This window comes from Protomyctophum bolini (assembly GCF_963924005.1).
Source record: "Protomyctophum bolini genome assembly, chromosome: 15".
Taxonomy (NCBI): Eukaryota; Metazoa; Chordata; class Actinopteri; order Myctophiformes; family Myctophidae; genus Protomyctophum; species Protomyctophum bolini.
The window spans coordinates 2057893-2076806 of NC_137876.1; the positions used below are offsets into that span (position 1 = coordinate 2057893).

Sequence of the window (18914 nt, forward strand, 5' to 3'; positions counted from 1 at the left end):
CCTGCATTGTCCGTGTCGTCGGCGTTCACCTCGCCTGGGATCCTCTCGTCAGCGTCCAATGGTATCCTCTCGTCAGCGTCCAATGGTATCCTCTCGTCAGCGTCCAATGGGATCCTCTCGTCAGCGTCCAATGGGATCCTCTCGTCAGCGTCCAATGGGATCCTCTCGTCAGCGTCCAATGGGATCCTCTCGTCAGCGTCCAATGGGATCCTCTCGTCAGCGTCCAATGCTTCGTCCGACGTCGAAGGAGCTGCGGCGCCACCGTTGTCGGCTCCGTCGCCGGTGGTGACATCACCGGTGGTGACATCATCAGTGACGTCATCAGTGACGTCATCAGCACGGCGCGTTGACGGTCCCTCCTCGGTTTGAGTGGCGGAGGCGCTGCCGCCCGCCGTACCGCTCTGTTGTCGGGAGTCTTTGTCCAACTCTTCTGTCTCTGTGTTACCGGGCTCAGTTTGACCCAGGTCGCCGCTGCTCTGACTGTCACCAGACGTCTCGGTGGAGTCGATCGTCGTGTCAACGAATCGATCGGTCATTAAGCGTACTTGGCGTTCCTCCTCCTCCTCCGTGTCTCTGCTCTCGTCCTCCGTGTCTCTGCTCTCGTCCTCCGTGTCTCTGCTCTCGTCCTCCGTGTCTTCAGTGGAACCCGACGGTGTGGCTGTAGGGAGGTCTGCATCCCCATCATCATCTCCTCCTCCTCCATTTATTACAAACCCTGTCGGCTCTGTTTCACTCTCCTCCTCCTCCTCTCTCCTGTCTCCTCCTCCAGTCTCTCTCTCCTCCTCCTCCTCTCTCCTGTCTCCTCCTCCAGTCTCTCTCTCCCCCACCTCCTCCTCCTCTCTCCTGTCTCCTCCTCCAGTCTCTCTCTCCTCCTCCTCCTCTCTCCTGTCTCCTCCTCCAGTCTCTCTCTCCCCCACCTCCTCCTCCTCTCTCCTGTCTCCTCCTCCAGTCTCTCTCTCCCCCACCTCCTCCTCCTCTCTCCTGTCTCCTCCTCCAGTCTCTCTCTCCTCCTCCTCCTCTCTCCTGTCTCCTCCTCCAGTCTCTCTCTCCCCCACCTCCTCCTCCTCTCTCCTGTCTCCTCCTCCAGTCTTTCTCTCCTCAGCTGATCCAGGTGGTGTGTGAGTCGTGTCGTTGGCGTCCGCTGCGTCTCCCGCTGCGTCGTCTTCTAACTTCTGTTCGTCGTCTCCGTCCGAACCGAAGCCCAGAGCGTCCCGGAGCCCCCGCACGTCCATCCAGGAGCCAGACGGCTGCAGCGGTTCCACTTCCTGGTCCGTGTCCCCGTCGGTGGAGTCTCCTCTAGGCTCCTCCCCCCGATCCGCCTCCTCCTCCTCCTCCTGCCCATTGGCGGGGCCGGTGAGCCCCAGCGCGCTGCCCAGCCAGTCCAACGTGCCTCTCTCTCTCTCGGCCTCCGGTGGTTCCACAGCCAGCCTGCGGCTCCGGAACGGCGCTGGGACCTCCTCCTCCTCCTCCTCCTCCTCCTCCTCCGCTGGGGCCCGGTCCGCTAGGCTCTGGTCCCCGAAGCCCAGCCACCCCGTCACGGCGGCCCTGATGGAACCGTCGCCCGCGGCGGTCGTCTCCCTCCCGTCGGCCTCCGGCGGCGACTCCTCGGGTTCGCCCCCGTCTCCTCCGAAGACGCCCAGCCACCCGGAGGTCACCGAGGCTCCGTGGTCGTCCTCTTTGTCCGGTTCGTCCCCGGTCAGACCGAGCCATCCCGTCACAGAGGAACCCAGAAGCCACGAAGACGAGGACGCTGGAGGAGGAGGAGAAGAAGGAAGACGTTCCGAGATGTTTTACTGAACCACCTGAAACCCCCGTCAGTCAGTCAGTCAGTCAGTCAGTCAGTCAGTCAGTCAGTCAGCCAGCGTCCCTGATTGTGAGGGAAAGCTTTACGATGGACATAGTAGATCGACAAGCTCACGCGGCACCGTGCTGCTGTGTGTGTGTGTGTGTGTGTGTGTGTGTGTGTGTGTCTGTGTGTGTGTGTGTGTGTGTGTGTGTGTGTGTGTGTGTGTGTGTGTCTGTGTGTGTGTGTGTGTGTGTGTGTGTGTGTGTGTGTGTGTGTGTGTGTGTGTGTGTGTGTGTGTGTGTGTGTGTGTGTGTGTGTGTGTGTGTGTGTGTGTGTGTGTGTGTGCTGCTGTGTGTGGCGGCGGGTTGTGAGCTTGTCGATCGACTGTTTGCAGAGAAAATATTTAATGTAGGGCGAAAAAGAGAAAAGCCTGAGAGGGACTTTTTGCTGAACAACGGATGGGATTTAAATGGTTAAGTAAAATAATTGGCACCAATTATGCCAAAAATGAAAAATTAACTAAATGTCTAATTATTTTGAAGATTTCCAAACTACTAGCTCACATCGGCTATTTTTGATTATTCAAAAGTATAAAATAGGACTTAAGTTGAAGTAGTTCGTTTACTTTGGAGCAGTTCTGCCTCATGAGCAGGAGGAGCATCTCGGTGGCTTCCTGAGGCTTCACCGTGGGTTCCTGGGTGTGTGGAGGCTTCAGTGGAACCTTCAGAACCTCCTCCAGAACCTTGGTCCTTGGTCCCAGTGGAGCCGTCAGAACCTCCTCCAGAACCTTGGTCCTTGGTCCCAGTGGGGTCTGTGGAGCCTTCAGAACCTACTCCAGAACCTTGGTCCTTGGGCCCAGTGGTGCCTGTGGAACAGAGGGCATCATTCGGGTCACCAGGAGACGTCAAATGAATCGCCATTTTGGGAATGTCATTACGGACAAACCTTTTCAAACGTTTTCTCTCTTTTCGCTCCCAAACAAATAATCTACAAGCTCTCAACACGCGTTGAGAGCTTGTAGATCCACTGTTTTTCTTTAAATATTTTGGTGGTACATAATTATTTTTTCATTCCCAATTTCTTTCTGAAATGACGCCTCTGCTGTGGAGCCTTCAAAGTACCTTTATAGAACCTTGGTCGTTACAATCAGAAACTTTATACATCCACGTATGATAACAGCATCCTAAGGTTAGCAAGGAATATCACCTCTACTACTAAGCATGTGTTGTATGGAGAATAGAAGGAATATCACCTCTACTACTAAGCATGTGTTGTATGGAGAATATAAGGAATATCATCTCTACTACTAAGCATGTGTTGTATGGAGAATATAAGGAATATCACCTCTAATACTAAGCATGTGTTGTATGGAGAATATAAGGGATATCACCTCTAATACTAAGCATGTGTTGTATGGAGAATATAAGGGATATCACCTCTACAACTAAGCATGTGTTGTATGGAGAATATAAGGGATATCACCTCTACAACTAAGCATGTGTTGTATGGAGAATATAAGGAATATCACCTCTAATACTAAGCATGTGTTGTATGGAGAATATAAGGAATATCACCTCTAATACTAAGCATGTGTTGTATGGAGAATATAAGGAATATCACCTCTACTACTAAGCATGTGTTGTATGGAGAATATAAGGAATATCACCTCTACTACTAAGCATGTGTTGTATGGAGAATATAAGGAATATCACCTCTAATACTAAGCATGTGTTGTATGGAGAATATAAGGAATATCACCTCTACTACTAAGCATGTGTTGTATGGAGAATATAAGGAATATCACCTCTAATACTAAGCATGTGTTGTATGGAGAATATAAGGAATATCACCTCTACTACTAAGCATGTGTTGTATGGAGAATATAAGGAATATCACCTCTAATACTAAGCATGTGTTGTATGGAGAATATAAGGAATATCACCTCTACTACTAAGCATGTGTTGTATGGAGAATATAAGGAATATCACCTCTACTACTAAGCATGTGTTGTATGGAGAATATAAGGAATATCACCTCTAATACTAAGCATGTGTTGTATGGAGAATATAAGGAATATCACCTCTACTACTAAGCATGTGTTGTATGGAGAATATAAGGAATATCACCTCTACTACTAAGCATGTGTTGTATGGAGAATATAAGGAATATCACCTCTACTACTAAGCATGTGTTGTATGGAGAATAGCAGGAGATATGTCGTTCCAGCATACAATAAGGTCAGACTAAAGAGGTCCTTTTTGTCCACCAGTCGACCTCGAGGCTTAATCAGGAGTTGTAGTAGCCACAGGGTAATCTATATTGCTCTTGTCTTCATGTCTTTATGTACTGTATGTAAATTGTCTTGTTCTTTGTGTTTATGTCAAATGTGTGTATATGTGTTCTGCATCTCTTGGCTGCTGGGTCGCAAGACACATTTCAGTGTGAAATGACAATAAAGTACTGTATCATATCATATCATATCATATCATATCATATCTGCAGAGCCTTCAGTACCTTCTCTAGAACCTTGGTCGTTGGTTCCAGCGGTGTCTGTGGAGCCTCCAGAACCTCCTCCAGAACCTCCTCCAGAACCTCCTCCAGAACCTCCTCCAGAATCTTGGTCCTTGGTGTCCGTTCCGACGTGGACGGGTTCTAAGTTGTGACCTTCAGAACCTCCTCCAGAACCTCCTCCAGAACCTTGGTCCTTCATGGTGTCCGTTCCGACGTTGACGGGTTCTAAGTCGCGACCCTCGTCCTCCTCCATGTCTCTGACGGAGCCGTCCATGCAGAAGAAATCGTAGTCCTTAAGGAGATTCATTATGATTAGACCAGAAGAAGAAATCGTAGTCCTTGAGGAGATCATTATGATTAGACCATACAACATGCTCAGCTACTTCCCTGGGTAAATAAAGAATAATAAAAAATAAATAAAAAATAAATCCGCGACACACAACACACACCATTTTCTGCTCCCAGATATATTTACTTAAAAAAGTAATAATGTTTTCGAGCCAAAGCTCTTCATGAGACAGTGTGATTTAAGTATTATGTTATACTTTAGCTATTGAAAAATAGCAGATGTACAAGCTCATAGCGTGGCACTATAGAAGCTGGAACTACATATTTTCAGATGGGGGTCGGTGGCCGATTACATGACATGAAACAGTTTGAGCACCACTGACATAGAAACATCAGGAAACTGTCAGGACTTAGAAATTTGTAGACATCGACCTCAGGTCTAAATGGGTTAAACATCCAATGCATCATCGTTATAATGTTGATGATGTTTTAACTGCTGAAACAAGTCCGAAAGGTGTTCTGAGGCAGAGGGGAGGGAAACTCAACGTCATGTTACTGATGGAAGAATCGTCAAATTAAAATCCGTCTCAATCTCGCAGCTTAAATTGTAACAGACTTTAAAATATGAGTCAGCTATTACGTATGTTTGTCTCCCCCAAAAAGTACACATTATGGATGAAGATAATCAGATAGGCTATAACGTGAAAAATATGAATCTTTACCTGTGTTTTCACCACTGTCTCTGAAGCTGCATAGACCTGCTCCTCCTTCACGGAGTCCCTTTGGAAATATCCAAACTGTTTGTCCATCTGAAAAATACAAACCCCATATGGGGTGCATACTTAGTTTAGACTAGTCATTGGTTAGACATGGGTTAAGGTTAGGTTTAGGTGTGCATGCTTAGTTTAGACTAGTCATTGGTTAGACATGGGTTAAGGTTAGGTTTAGGGTGAGGGTTGCACATATAGGTGGACATTAAAACACTCAGACAGACAGACAGACAGACAGACAGACAGGACGTACAGATCCTGCCCAGAGGTCGTGACCCCGGTCGGTCAGCTTGTGGTACACGAAGATGACGTCGCCTCGTTTGAAGGACAGGAAGCGACAGTCCCGCGCAGGATGGTCCCTGATGGCCTGGACCCTGCTGAGGAGACCTGACCACACACACACGCACGCACGCACGCACGCACGCAGACACACACACACACACACACACACACACACACACACACACACACACACACACACACACACACACACACACACACACACACACACACACACACACACACACACACACACACACACACACACACACACAAACACAAACACAAACACATTTTAATTATTTTATTTGGATCTGCACAAGAGGCGTAATACAATAGACCCAAACACTGATCAGAATTAGGTTACATTATATGGTCCAACCAGATATAGCTGCTGCACATGCTTAATACACAGAGGGAAAAGAGAAAAAATAGAAAAAAGATAGCACATTGATGATACTATTACTTGATACTACTAGACAGGATGTTTGTTTTGGGTTTTTTAAGCCACCTAGGGATAAATGAAACAACGCCTTCTCCAGACAGACAGACTGCCCATAGTAGCTGAGACAGAACAGTATTTAGCCAGCTTTTTTGCATTTGTTTTTAGCAATCCACCCAATTGCAAACCCCTGAGCACAAGTTTATGGACATGGCCCAGACTTCCAAATACAAGGACAATAAGTTGACAGTTATATCCCAAGGCCATAATACGTTACACCAGAAGCTGATATTTCATAAGTTTGGATATAAAACAAGTGTCCATATACAAATAAAAATGGGCTGCCTATTTCAAATATAGTGACAGTTTTTCTAATTTCATTGATGAACACAATATCTGGGGTATTTGGGATATCTTGTAGTGAATTGACATGCGTGTCATTGTGATCAAACCAGTCTATTTTCACACACACACACACACACACACACACGCACACACGCACGCACGCACGCACACACGAGATAATGCATATAAAGCAAACACAAAGCAGTGTGTGTGTGTGTGTGTGTGTGTGTGTGTGTGTGTGTGTGTGTGTGGTGATTGAATCAATAATCAATCAACCCCTTTGTGTTTGAAAACCAGGCCATGATCCTCAACCAATTCTATCTGGTTTCACTATTTTATTTTCTTTATTATTAAGGCTATTCTTGTATACTATACTAATACTGGCCACAGTACGTATGTACTGGGGGGTCCCCAGTATGTACTGGGGGGTCCCCAGCCCAAAGGTTGAGAACCCCTGTTCTAATCTGGATGCTGGGAGAGTATTTTAATACAATGCAAGTAAGGTAGGCTATACAGCCTGACGTCGAAATAAATAAATAAATAAGTCTTCTGAAAGAATATTATGAATTCAAAGATTTGCGCCACATTTTCACGATTTTTCCAAAAATAGCAGACCTATACAAGCTCGTCTGAGTGGCGCGCTACGAGCTTGTAGATCTGCTATTTTTTCAATAGCTAAAGTATAACATAGGCTAATGTTTATAGTTAAAACACCAAAAGGGGTTCCCGTCAGTTAGGGTTAGTGAAATATAGCCTTTTTTCCAGCAGCACTGCATTCATTCAGTGTGTATAAATTAAAACAAGGTAGTTCTCATCACTTACTTTCACACTCCGCATCAGCACAGATCTTGTAGTCGGACAACAATCCTGTGGTGAGATTTGGTGAAATCAACACAATCACACAGACGACGGTCCACAGCTGAGGATAATAACAATAAGACATGTTTGGTTGGATAAGTTGTTAATTGTTTCATAAGGAGTGGTTAAAACTACAATAATAATAATAATATTAAATAAATGTATCGTGTAGAAGAATGACAGAGCTAAGCTAACGGTGCTAAAGTGGACATTGGCTCCATGGTTGATTCTGTCACAGAGGCTAAAAGGCAACTGAGGAGAGAAAAGCCATAACGAGATAAGACAGATAATTATTAACATGCCAGACAGTCGAATGTCTGATTGGCTCTTACAGTATAGGCCAGTGGTTCCCAAAGTGGGGTCCGGGGACCCCCAGGGGTCCTTGAGGGAGTTCCAGCTATGGGGGTCCACCAGCTAAATGATAGTTTGGAACCAAATGGACCCTGCAACTCTAAAGCCAAATTCCAAATACCCCAAAATCTCGGCTACTCGCTCACTCGCACTCAGTCACTCCAGCAAGGTGGTGTTATGGTGGAATTGGTGACCTGCTGAAATATGTGACAACCGTACTGTATAGACAATCACATAATATAAATGTGTCCTAATGTAAATTGTTGCAGTTTGTTCATTAGCAGAGATCAACCTAACTGTATTTAGGCCATGTGTTTAAAGACTTCCATGTAATAGTTGTGTGAACAAGATGGTCACAGATTTGGCAGGTCACCAATTTCACCGTAATTTGCCATGCTGGAGTGAGCGAGTGGCCGAGATATTGGGTATTGGAATTTGGCTTAAGAGTGTACAAAGGTCAAAGGGCACCTACAATTCGGCTGCAATTCGAAACTGGCCCCCGTAAAATCTGAATCCTTCCCCCCACCTCACTGTATATAAGTTTCTTTTCCCTTTTTACCTCCTTTATGATGAAATCCTGTTCTGTTCTTTGGCTTTACACAAGTGTCTATTTGTACGTCTCTAAATGCTTTGATGAACATGGTGGACCCTCTTGTAAACAAGTGTAATGCTTAATTGGGTCGTCCACTCACAGTTAACAGTCTCTGTATTGAGTTTGTGCTTGAAATGTATACTGTAATTCTGCAAACTGTAAATACATATTTAAATCAATCAATCAATCAATGGAACCTTTTGTACACTCAGTTAAATTAACATAGATTTTACAACATGGGGTCCCAGAGATAGAAATGACCTGAATTAGACTAATGCACGCCAGGGGGGGGGGGGGGGGGGGTCCTTGAAATTAAACGGGTTGAGAGTCGCTGCTAGAACCGTAAAGATCTTCTCTTATGGGGGGTCCCTGGTATATCCTTTCAAATGGGGGTCCGCGGGATAATTATAGTGTCAATTTGGGGGTCCTTGACATGAAAAAGGTTGGGAACCAGACAGTGCAGTAAAAATACAACACAAACAAACCCGGTTTCTCCTTAATGTGCTTTTGATTTGAGTTCATGGTGTGATTTATTATAATTTGTACACATTAATTTTAGGCCCATGTATGTTGAGGGGATTTCCTGGACTCATCAAAACAGATCATACAGGTGTGCGTGTGTGTGGTGGCGTTCTGTAAACATAACATGTTTCTAATTTCTATAAAGTGTCAAAAAGTGTTATTTGGGTTTGTTTAATTCCTAATGTTACTTTAAACCAGTGATTCTCACACATTTCCATGTCAAGGACCCCACAGATTAATGTATGGGTCCAAGAAGGACCCCTCCCTACCTAATGGGTAATGCGATGTGACTGGCTGGAGGGACTTTGATTGATTGATTGAATAGATTAATAGACATACATGTAAATAACAGAAACCCTGTACAGTTTATTCCAAAAGGGGTCATAGCACATAAAGTCCTTAATTGCGGCCTCGTTTCCATTTGGGTCCAATGCAATCAATTAATAGAAGAACAGCAATTCAATATCATCAATAACAAAACAATATTATGAAAATAATTTCGTTTCCATGATGTAATGACATCATTTCAAGGCAGGGGGAAAAACCAAAGTGAAGCTATGCTTAACTTCTAGGCCAAGGCTTGCCTTTTTGTCCACAAAAACGTTGTCTGTGTCGCCCTCAAGTGGACAAAATCAGCAATAGGCCTACAAGTTTAGCCCTGCAGAAAGTTATTGCTTCAGGGAGTCAGAGATGTGTCAGTCAGGGAGTCAGAGATGTGTCAGTCAGGGAGTCAGAGATGTGTCTGTCAGGGAGTCAGAGATGTGTCAGTCAGAGAGTCAGAGATGTGTCTGTCAGGGAGTCAGAGATGTGTCAGTCAGGGAGTCAGAGATGTGTCAGTCAGGGAGTCAGAGATGTGAAAGATGCTCCAGACATCTTTTAGTCTTCATTCTTCCTGGTCAGCCAGATCGCTCTGTTCAAAGTACCTGATAGCCAGACAGACAGACAGACAGACAGGTAGAGAGAGCGAGAGACAGACAGACAGACAGACACTACAGTGTTAATGATAATGATAATGAATGTATTTATTTAGCCCATTTCGAGACATAGTGCTTTACATAACAGGGTAAAAAACCACAACAAAGTAATCACAGACTCACAGCTACAACAAGATATCATTGAATAAATAACAGCACAAAATGAAAGCACACACATTATAATCAAAAAATAAAATAAGGTATGCAAAAGGAAATTAACGTAAAAAGGTGGGTTTTTAATTAATTAAAATGTAAGTCTTAAATTAATAGGCAGGGCATTCCATAGTTTGGGGGGCACGGATTGCAAAAGCCCTGTCCACCCTTTGTGATGAGCAGTGTTGTTTTTGGCAGCAAATTTCTATTTTAGTTTTAGTCATAGTCTCTTGAATAGTTTTCACTTTGTTTTAGTCGCATTTTAGTCACCTGGAATGTTCTAGTGTTTAGTCTAGTTTTAGTCGACTAAATGTCATACGATTTTAGTCTAAAATGTGTTTTGACAGGCCATGATGTCGTTGTAATGACATATTTTACACTTTGGTTGCATGCTGAAAATAGCAGATATACAATCGCAGCGCGACGCGTTGTGAGATTGTATATCTGCTATTTTCAGCATGCAACCCAGCATAAAACTGGATCTCTTGTCCACTAGTCCCTTGCTAACATTTTAGTCTAGTTTTTATTTGTTGACGAAATTGTCAGTATATTTAGTCTTAGTTTTAGTCATCATAGCTTACTTTTCATTTTGTTTTTATTTAGTTTTAGTCAGTGGAAAAAGATAGTCGACGAACGTTTTTCGTCTTAGTTTTAGTCGACGAGTCGAGCTGGGCTGTGGGGGTCTCAAGGAGGGCCTCGTCCAATGTCCGAGGACCTGATAGGGATGTACGTTATAGGGAGCCAGCATGTCAGAGACATACTGGGGAGCCTAACCATTTACTGCTTTAAAAGTAAAATCTTAAAATCAATTCTAGTGAAGGGTGGCTGAAATGGGGGTGACGTGGTTATGATAACCAGCACACTGAGCTGCTGTAGTCATTTATATAAGCTGGTAATGAATGCCGTTATGGAACAGATTCAAACCATTGCAGAGATTTAAAAAATAGGGTGAATCTTGCATCCCAAAACGCAGTTTATAGTTAAGGGACGCAATAAAACAACGACCTCTGCATCCACGTTACTACTGTACTGTTTTTTTATTGCTAGCTTTAGTTATAATTAATCATTTCTTCTTCTGTTTTCTACATGAATATAACCACATTATAACCATGATACAATGGGAGTTAAATGCTGCAAAATATGCCTCCCAACGTCGTTGAAGTGGGACTCATCAAATGTCCCTGGGACTCATTTCTAAAAGACTCATTACATTGAAAACCTATTTACATCAGTGCATTGTCAATTTGTCATAGACAGCAAACAGAACACAGACAATGATAATATATTTTATAGTGTCCACATTCTGGGATGGAAAAGAATAATAAGCATGTAGATTGCCTGTTTTTTTTTTTTTTTTTAATTCCATTCATCACCTGACAGATAAAAAAAACAATTCATTCGTTTTAATCACCAGATAAATAATAATTCATTAGTTTAAAACCCATTCTGGGCGGGAACCCCTTTTGGTGTTTTTTTAAACATTATGTTATACTTTATCTATTGACAAATAGCAGATCTACAAGCTCAGTGCGGCACTCAGTGCCACGCTATGAGCTTGTAGATCTGCTATGTTTTGAAAAATCGTGAAAATGTGGCGCAAATGTTTATATTCTTTCAGAGCGAACGTTTTTAACTCAAATCTTTGCTTCTGGGGGGGGGACTACATATTTTATCAATTACATATATTTTTTGGAGTCCTTGAGATGAAATAGTGAGAACCACTGACATAGAAACAGGGTTTTTCAGAAAACTGTCAGGATTTAAAAGACATTTGTATAATCATCCTCAGGTCTAAATGGGTTAGACAGATAAATATTAATTTGTTTTAATCACCTGGCCACCAGACAGATACATATTAATTAAGTAGTGTTAATCACCTGGCCACCAGACAGATACATATTAATTAATTAGTTTTAATCACCTGGCCACCAGACAGATACATATGAATTAATTCGTTTTAATCACCTGGCCACCAGACAGATACATATTAATTAAGTAGTTTTAATCACCTGGCCACCAGACAGATACATATTAATTAAGTAGTTTTAATCACCTGGCCACCAGACAGATACATATTAATTAAGTAGTTTTAATCACCTGGCCACCAGACAGATACATATTAATTAAGTAGTTTTAATCACCTGGCCACCAGACAGATACATATTAATTAATTAGTTTTAATCACCTGGCCACCAGACAGATACATATTAATTAATTAGTTTTAATCACCTGGCCACCAGACAGATACATATTAATTCATTAGTTTTAATTACCTGGCCACCAGACAGATACATAATAATGAATTAGTTTTAATCACCTGGCCACCACACAGATACATATTAATTAATTAGTGTTAATCACCTGGCCACCAGACAGATGAGCAGGTTCAGTGCAGACAGTCTCTCGTCCTGTTCGCTTTCCTGTAGAAGAAAGACAACATTTCACTGAACTCACACTCTTGTAATGAGGACTATTATCTTATAACAAGGACATTATACAGACGCACCGAGAAGGGAATAATTATCATTATAATTCTTATATCCCACGATTTTTCAACCAATTGGGGGGGAGGGGGCAGTGAACTGACCTCATGCCTCCTTCTAGGCATGAGGAGTCCAAGCTGCTTCTTTTCACCTGACAGGGGGGAGTTTCCCTGGTTGGACGAAGCGCGTGGAAGGAACACGTTATTCCAACCAGTTCCTTTCCCCTCCATCAGGCGCCCCGGCTGGCCAGGGGGAGGCAGTTTAGAGACCAGGATTACTGCAGTAGATATATACACACACCAGCGTAGTGCGTAGCTGGGCGCACCTCCTCGCCAGCTGTCTGATCAGAGAGTGAGCTTCAGGAAGCAGAGGCTTCTCCAGACACGCCAACAATCCATAAAGCCACCGACCCTAGAACCAGCACGCACACACACACACACACACACACACACACACACACACACACACACACACACACACACACACACACACACACACACACACACAGAGAAATAAGTAACTTTATCATCACAGACAGAAGTGAACAAACAAAAAACATTTTTTTACAAGCCTGAATATGAAATGGATGGTTATTTGTTTAGTTAGTGGGTAGTAGCAGAGGCTTGTTGATGTAGGTTTAGTTAGTGGGTAGTAGCATACATAGACTTGATTTCTAAAATCATGACGGTATTATCATCCAAAACGCTACATTACACCAGAGGGTGTGCTTTACCGGGACGCGTACGACGTTGGTCTGACGTTCAGGAACCAAAGCTTTAGTTCAGTTCTTTAAGCTGAAGCGTGTAGAAAATAAATCACACCTACCAACTGAGGAGAGAAGTCTCTGTCCTCGAACCAGACGATGAGAATCTCCAACACGCTCGACACTGTAGACTGGACGCACACACACACACACACACACACACACACACACACACACACACACACACACACACACACACACACACACACACACACACACACACACACACACACACACACACACACACACACACACACACGTACGTTCGTGGACTATGTTTTAGTAGGAGAGTGAAGACCAAAGTCGCCGTTATGTAAAAAGGTCTAAAACAGATGATTGGATTTCTTTCCGAATGTTCAAACATACCGTAGCTGATCTATAGCACTAGTCTCAGTGCGACCTGCAGTGCGTTAGGGGCTTGTAGGTCTAACCCTACAGTAATCAAGGGCTTGTAGATCTGCTATTTTTAACTAGAAGATGCACCGAAAGGGAAATGCTTGGCCGAAACCGAATATAGGAAACAGTTGGGCCGAAAAGTAAATTATATATCTTTCTTTTCCTACCGTTGCTGTCATGGCCGTACCATAAAGCTACCTGATATATGGCAAAACTTAAATTAAATAATAATCACTATTATGGGTCCATAAAACTGCATTAATTAATTGCATACACTATTCGGTGATATAATTTTCTGCCTGTTCAGGACGAACCCCAACAGGCTGAAAATGCATTTTTTTGCCATTTTCTGCCGAATATTTTCTGCGGCCGAATATTCAGGGCATAACTACTTGAAGCACAATATATATATATAATATATAATACATATATAATATTCAGGGCATCACTACTAGAATAACTAGTTAAACAAAATTAACACTGGTACAAATCTGGGCGAAACTCCCTGGAGCGACCGACAGACAGACAGAAAAACACAGACAGACAGACAGACAGACGGCTTTGTTTACCTGGTTGAGTCTGCTGATGATGCTCAGAAAGGGGGGGAAGCCAATCTGAACACAAAACACACAATTCAATGATGTCAGACACATAAAACACTGAAACACTTTTCATCACCGCTAAACCCCTTATCCCTAAACTTCTTTACCTTTTTTTTACTAGTTTGAAAAACCTCTTTGAACAGTTCAACTAGCCAATCTACATTGGCACGTTGTGAGCTTGTAGACTGGAAATTTCAAAAATGTTTTGCAAAATAGTAAAAAAATAAGAAAAGGCCAAGAAGTTTCGTTTTTGGACACCGTTACAAACCATTGGAATATATTCAGGCGGATTTTGGTGAAACGGACCTACATTAGCGCCCGGGTGATTCATCAAAGGTTAGTGAGATACTCAGCAGTGAAGCTCATGTCACAGTTTCAGTTCTCCACAGTCAAGGTGTTAACCCATTCTGAACGGGAACCCCTTTTGGTGTTTTGAGCTTTGAGCTTGTAGATCTGCTATTTGTTTTTAATTGTGAAAATGTGGCACAAATCCTTGAATATATATTCATTCAGAGACAAAGTTTTTAACTCAAATCTTTGCTTCTGGGGGTCGGCGTCCAATTACATAATAATCTTGAGGGTCCTTGATATGTTTGAGAATGACAAACAGGGTTTAGAAGACTTTCTTTAATTTTGACGTCAGGCTACAGATTGTATAAGTTATATTGTATTAACATACTCTACCATACAGCGCACGCACGCACGCACACACACACACACACACCTTGCTGTAGTCCAGTGCAGGGTCAGGTTGGGGTGTCGTCGGGTCACTCAGGTAAACATTGTCTCCCAAACAGAACCTCTTCCAGCCCTCCTCGTCTGTTAGCTGAGGCTGTGACGCACACACACACACACACACACACACACACACACACACACACTTAATATTTTTTGTTTTATACTTTAGTGGAAGAAACGGTATATACAGTATATATAAACAAAAGTTCTCACCAGCAGCACGTTGTCATCCAGAGTGTGACTGCTCCAGTGCGCTCTGTGTTTGGAGATGTTCTGGAACACACACACACAACATTTAATTATATACCAGTAAGACGCGCAAACGCGGGAAGTGAACGCAGCTCGTACATATTTGGGTTTTTTAAAGATTTTTTTTTAAGTAAAGTTTTTTAAGTTAAGGTGTGTGTGTGTTTTTTGTGTGTGATACAGCTGCGCCCTCTGGTGTTACAGCGTGACACACAGACAGACATGATCTGCTAGGTCTCATAGTTAGTGCTCACTGCATTCGCAAACAGTTAACCTGTCTATCTGATGTACCTGTCTGACGTCAGAGAAGTGAACCTGTCTGTCTGACGTACCTGTCTGACTTCAGAGAAGTTGCTGACTTGCTGACGCTGCCATCCCAGACTGGGAGAGAACCCGGCCGGAGCCTGAGGACACCCTGCCACCTGACGCACGCACACACACACACACACACGCGCACACACACACACACACGCGCACACAACACAAACGCGCACACGCACACACGCACACACACACACACACACACACACACACGATTTTAATGCAATGAATCATGCGTTGACGTGTTAATACTACTATACTATAAAACATTAAATTATTGAATTAATGAATTGATCATCAGGTGAGCGTACAGATGCGTTGACGGCTCCGTTTCTTTAATTATTAATCAGTGCATTAATTAATTAATTAATTTATAGGAGATGCACGATATAAAAATCGGTAGCATTTAATCAGAATCGGCCATAAATGAATCCGGATTATTTAAATCATTTTCTACATTTAATTATTACTGTATTGTACTGATCTCATTTAGTATAGTCATTCAATTGTGAATACAGGCACTATGTATCGATTGATTACTTTATTAACAGGCTTTGGGCCAAGCCCCTATAGGGCCTATACTAGGCTTGTTTTCCACTGTATAATAATATACAGTAGATAGGCAGATACCCCTATAATAATTTAACGTACCGATGCGTTGACCGTCTGTTTCTTCCGTAGTTTCTTGGGGTCGATCTGAGCCACGACCACCTCTGGACACAATGACGCCTCCAACCTAATAACAATAATAATTATTATAATAAATAATAATAATTATAATAATAATAATAATAATAACAACTGGAACAACATATTTTCAGATGTTGGGTAGGTCGACCAATTACATATAACTCCTGGGGGTCTTTTTGATTGATTGATTGAAATATTTATTAACAGTTTGCAGAATGACAGTACATTTCAAGCACAAACTCAATACAAAGACTGTTAACTGTGAGTGGACGACCCAATTAAGCATTACACTTGTTTACAACAGGGTCCACATTGTAGAGACATACGAATATACACTTCTATGTAGTTAAAAAACAGAACAGGAGTTCATCATGAAATAGTTTGAGAACCACTGACACAGAAACATGAGGGGTTTGTTTTTTTTCTTCAGAAAACCGTCATGATTAAGAAGACATTTGTGTAGAATCTGGTCTCAGGTCAGAATGTAGCCGCAATTTGCAACTCTAGATTTTTTTACAATTGGCTGAATCTAGAGTTGCAATAACCTCCATCGACTTCCTATGCATGGTTTTGGTTTTGCATTGGTTTGTGATCTCCTGGTCTTAAATTACGTTAAACTCACCAACATTGCAGCTGTAGTCCAAGCTTGAATTATCCTCTTTCGATCTGGTGTCGCTTGTTTATCATAAAAGTCCCCGTAAAAAAAGTTATGAGCTACTTTCTGTCCAAAATATTCCACAACTATTATTCCGAGCCGCCATCTTGGATTTTTTCAACGTGCCATAAAACAAGACGTGAGGGGGAGCGCTTGTTTAATAGAATCTTACCTGCGCAGGTAAGACACCCAAAGAAGAGGCCGACACCCTAGGGAGGGAGGGACACTATTAAACAAGCGCTCCCCCTCACGTCTTGTTTTATGGCACGTTGAAAAAATCCAAGATGGCGGCTCGGAATAATAGTTGTGGAATATTTTGGACAGAAAGTAGCTCATAACTTTTTTTACGGGGACTTTTATGATAAACAAGCGACACCAGATCGAAAGAGGATAATTCAAGCTTGGACTACAGCTGCAATGTTGGTGAGTTTAACGTAATTTAAGACCAGGAGGTCACAAACCAATGCAAAACCAAAACCATGCATAGGAAGTCGATGGAGGTTATTGCAACTCTAGATTCAGCCAATTGTAAAAAAATCTAGAGTTGCAAATTGCGGCTAGTCAGAATGTGTTAAATAAAGTCCGTCTTACTGCACTTGTCTCAGATACTCCTGGGGGTTCCTGGGAGCTCCGTCCTCTGCAGCGGAAACAGAGCCACAGTCCACAGGCAGCAGTCTGGGCATCAGCTCCTCCACGTCCGACTTCATTCTTTAATTCTCACACAAAACACTGCACAGAAATGTAAATAATATCGGAAGAAACGCTTCCGTGAAGCCAAGTTAACCAATAAGGTATCTTCGTGTAGAAGATAATGTCGTTTTAGTGTCTTTGTGTGGTAGATAATAGTTTATTCAGAGCTGGAAAGGCAAAAACAAACACTGTGCGCCGCCATCTTGTATTTTTTTTAAGCGCACAACAATGACGCGATTACCATGCGCCGCGTCGGTGCGGTTGGTTGGTTGGTTGCCAGATTGGGTGACAGAAATAAGCAAGCAGTTCCATGAAAACAAGGCTACAGGCTACGTTAGCCTACAGGCTAACGTTAATGCTGCTAGCGATGCTAACAGGTTTCTATGGAAACGTTAGCATTGCAGCGCTAGCGATGCTAACAGGTTTCTATGGTAAACGTTAGCATTACAGCGCTAGCGATGCTAACATGAGTCTATATGGGAAACGTTAGCATTGCAGCGCTAGCGATGCTAACAGGAGTCTTGCAGTCACCATCGCAACGTACACAAACCTCTTGTTGACGTGCAACGTCAGCCAGCGTGCCTCGGTTCATTGACCAATCAGAATCGACTGTACGTGTCCATGTGACGTCAGAGCCCCGGGCTGAATAAAAAGGCCTGTTACCCACTTCATCCATTCTGTTCTGTTTTAGAGATACTCTATTACTATTACACTACTGCTAAGCCTACTCTATACCATACTAATACTATCACAGTTCAGTAATCACTAGGAAATAATACTGTATAGTCTGTATTACTATTGCACTATCGCAGTTCACTAGAGATACTTTGAACTATATCTTTAAAGCAATATTTAAAGCTTTTTATTTTGTCAACAATAAACCATCTTCAGCCTAAATAAGCTCCACTGAGACTGAGCAGCAATATGAGTCTGACCCAGCGGCGGCAGCAGAGGTCATCGTCGGACGCTGACGTCGTCGCCAGCGACGGCGTCGTCAGGCGGTGTCCTCACTGTTCGGTCGTCATCGTCGGGGACGACCTCGACCTCGTGTTCCACGCCGACGACTTCGCAGAGTTGGTCGACTTCGCCGCCGTGACCTGCGCCGTCTGCCGCGGGACGTTCCTCTGGCCCGCCCCGCCTCGTCTTCTGCTCCACGATGGTGGAGGCGAGGAGGAGAAGGCGAGCGAGGAGAAGCAGGAGAAGAAGAAGCAGAAGAAGAAGAAGAAGCAGCCACGACGACCCGGAAAGAACATACTGAGGTTCCTGGGTTTGCTGGGCCTGGCGGGCGGCACCGCACTGAGCCTCGGCCTGTGTGGCCTTGCCACGGTGGTCGTCATGCCCTTCGCGTTTGTGGTGGGCGGAGCCGTCCTGTTGGCCGTGTGCGGTGTGTACGCATGTGGAGTGGCCTGGTTCAAGACCTGAACCATCGCTTATAGCAGGGACGGATTAACCACCTCCG

The 18914-nt window shown here is 43.5% G+C and overlaps 1 protein-coding gene across 1 annotated transcript; it reads right to left on the reverse strand.

Annotated features, from left to right (window-relative positions):
• Positions 1 to 9127: 9127 nt before the first annotated feature.
• On the reverse strand, positions 9128 to 17648 carry gemin2 (gem (nuclear organelle) associated protein 2). The gene is made up of 10 exons (XM_080784723.1): positions 17357 to 17648; positions 16072 to 16156; positions 15432 to 15521; positions 15067 to 15126; positions 14840 to 14947; positions 14083 to 14127; positions 13180 to 13248; positions 12655 to 12765; positions 12233 to 12291; positions 9128 to 9667 (listed from the first exon to the last, which is right to left on the reverse strand). Exons 1-10 carry the CDS (start codon positions 17470 to 17472, stop codon positions 9628 to 9630), a joined length of 783 nt encoding a protein of 260 aa, XP_080640849.1. The 5' UTR covers positions 17473 to 17648; the 3' UTR covers positions 9128 to 9627.
• Between the last annotated feature and the right edge of the window lie 1266 nt (positions 17649 to 18914).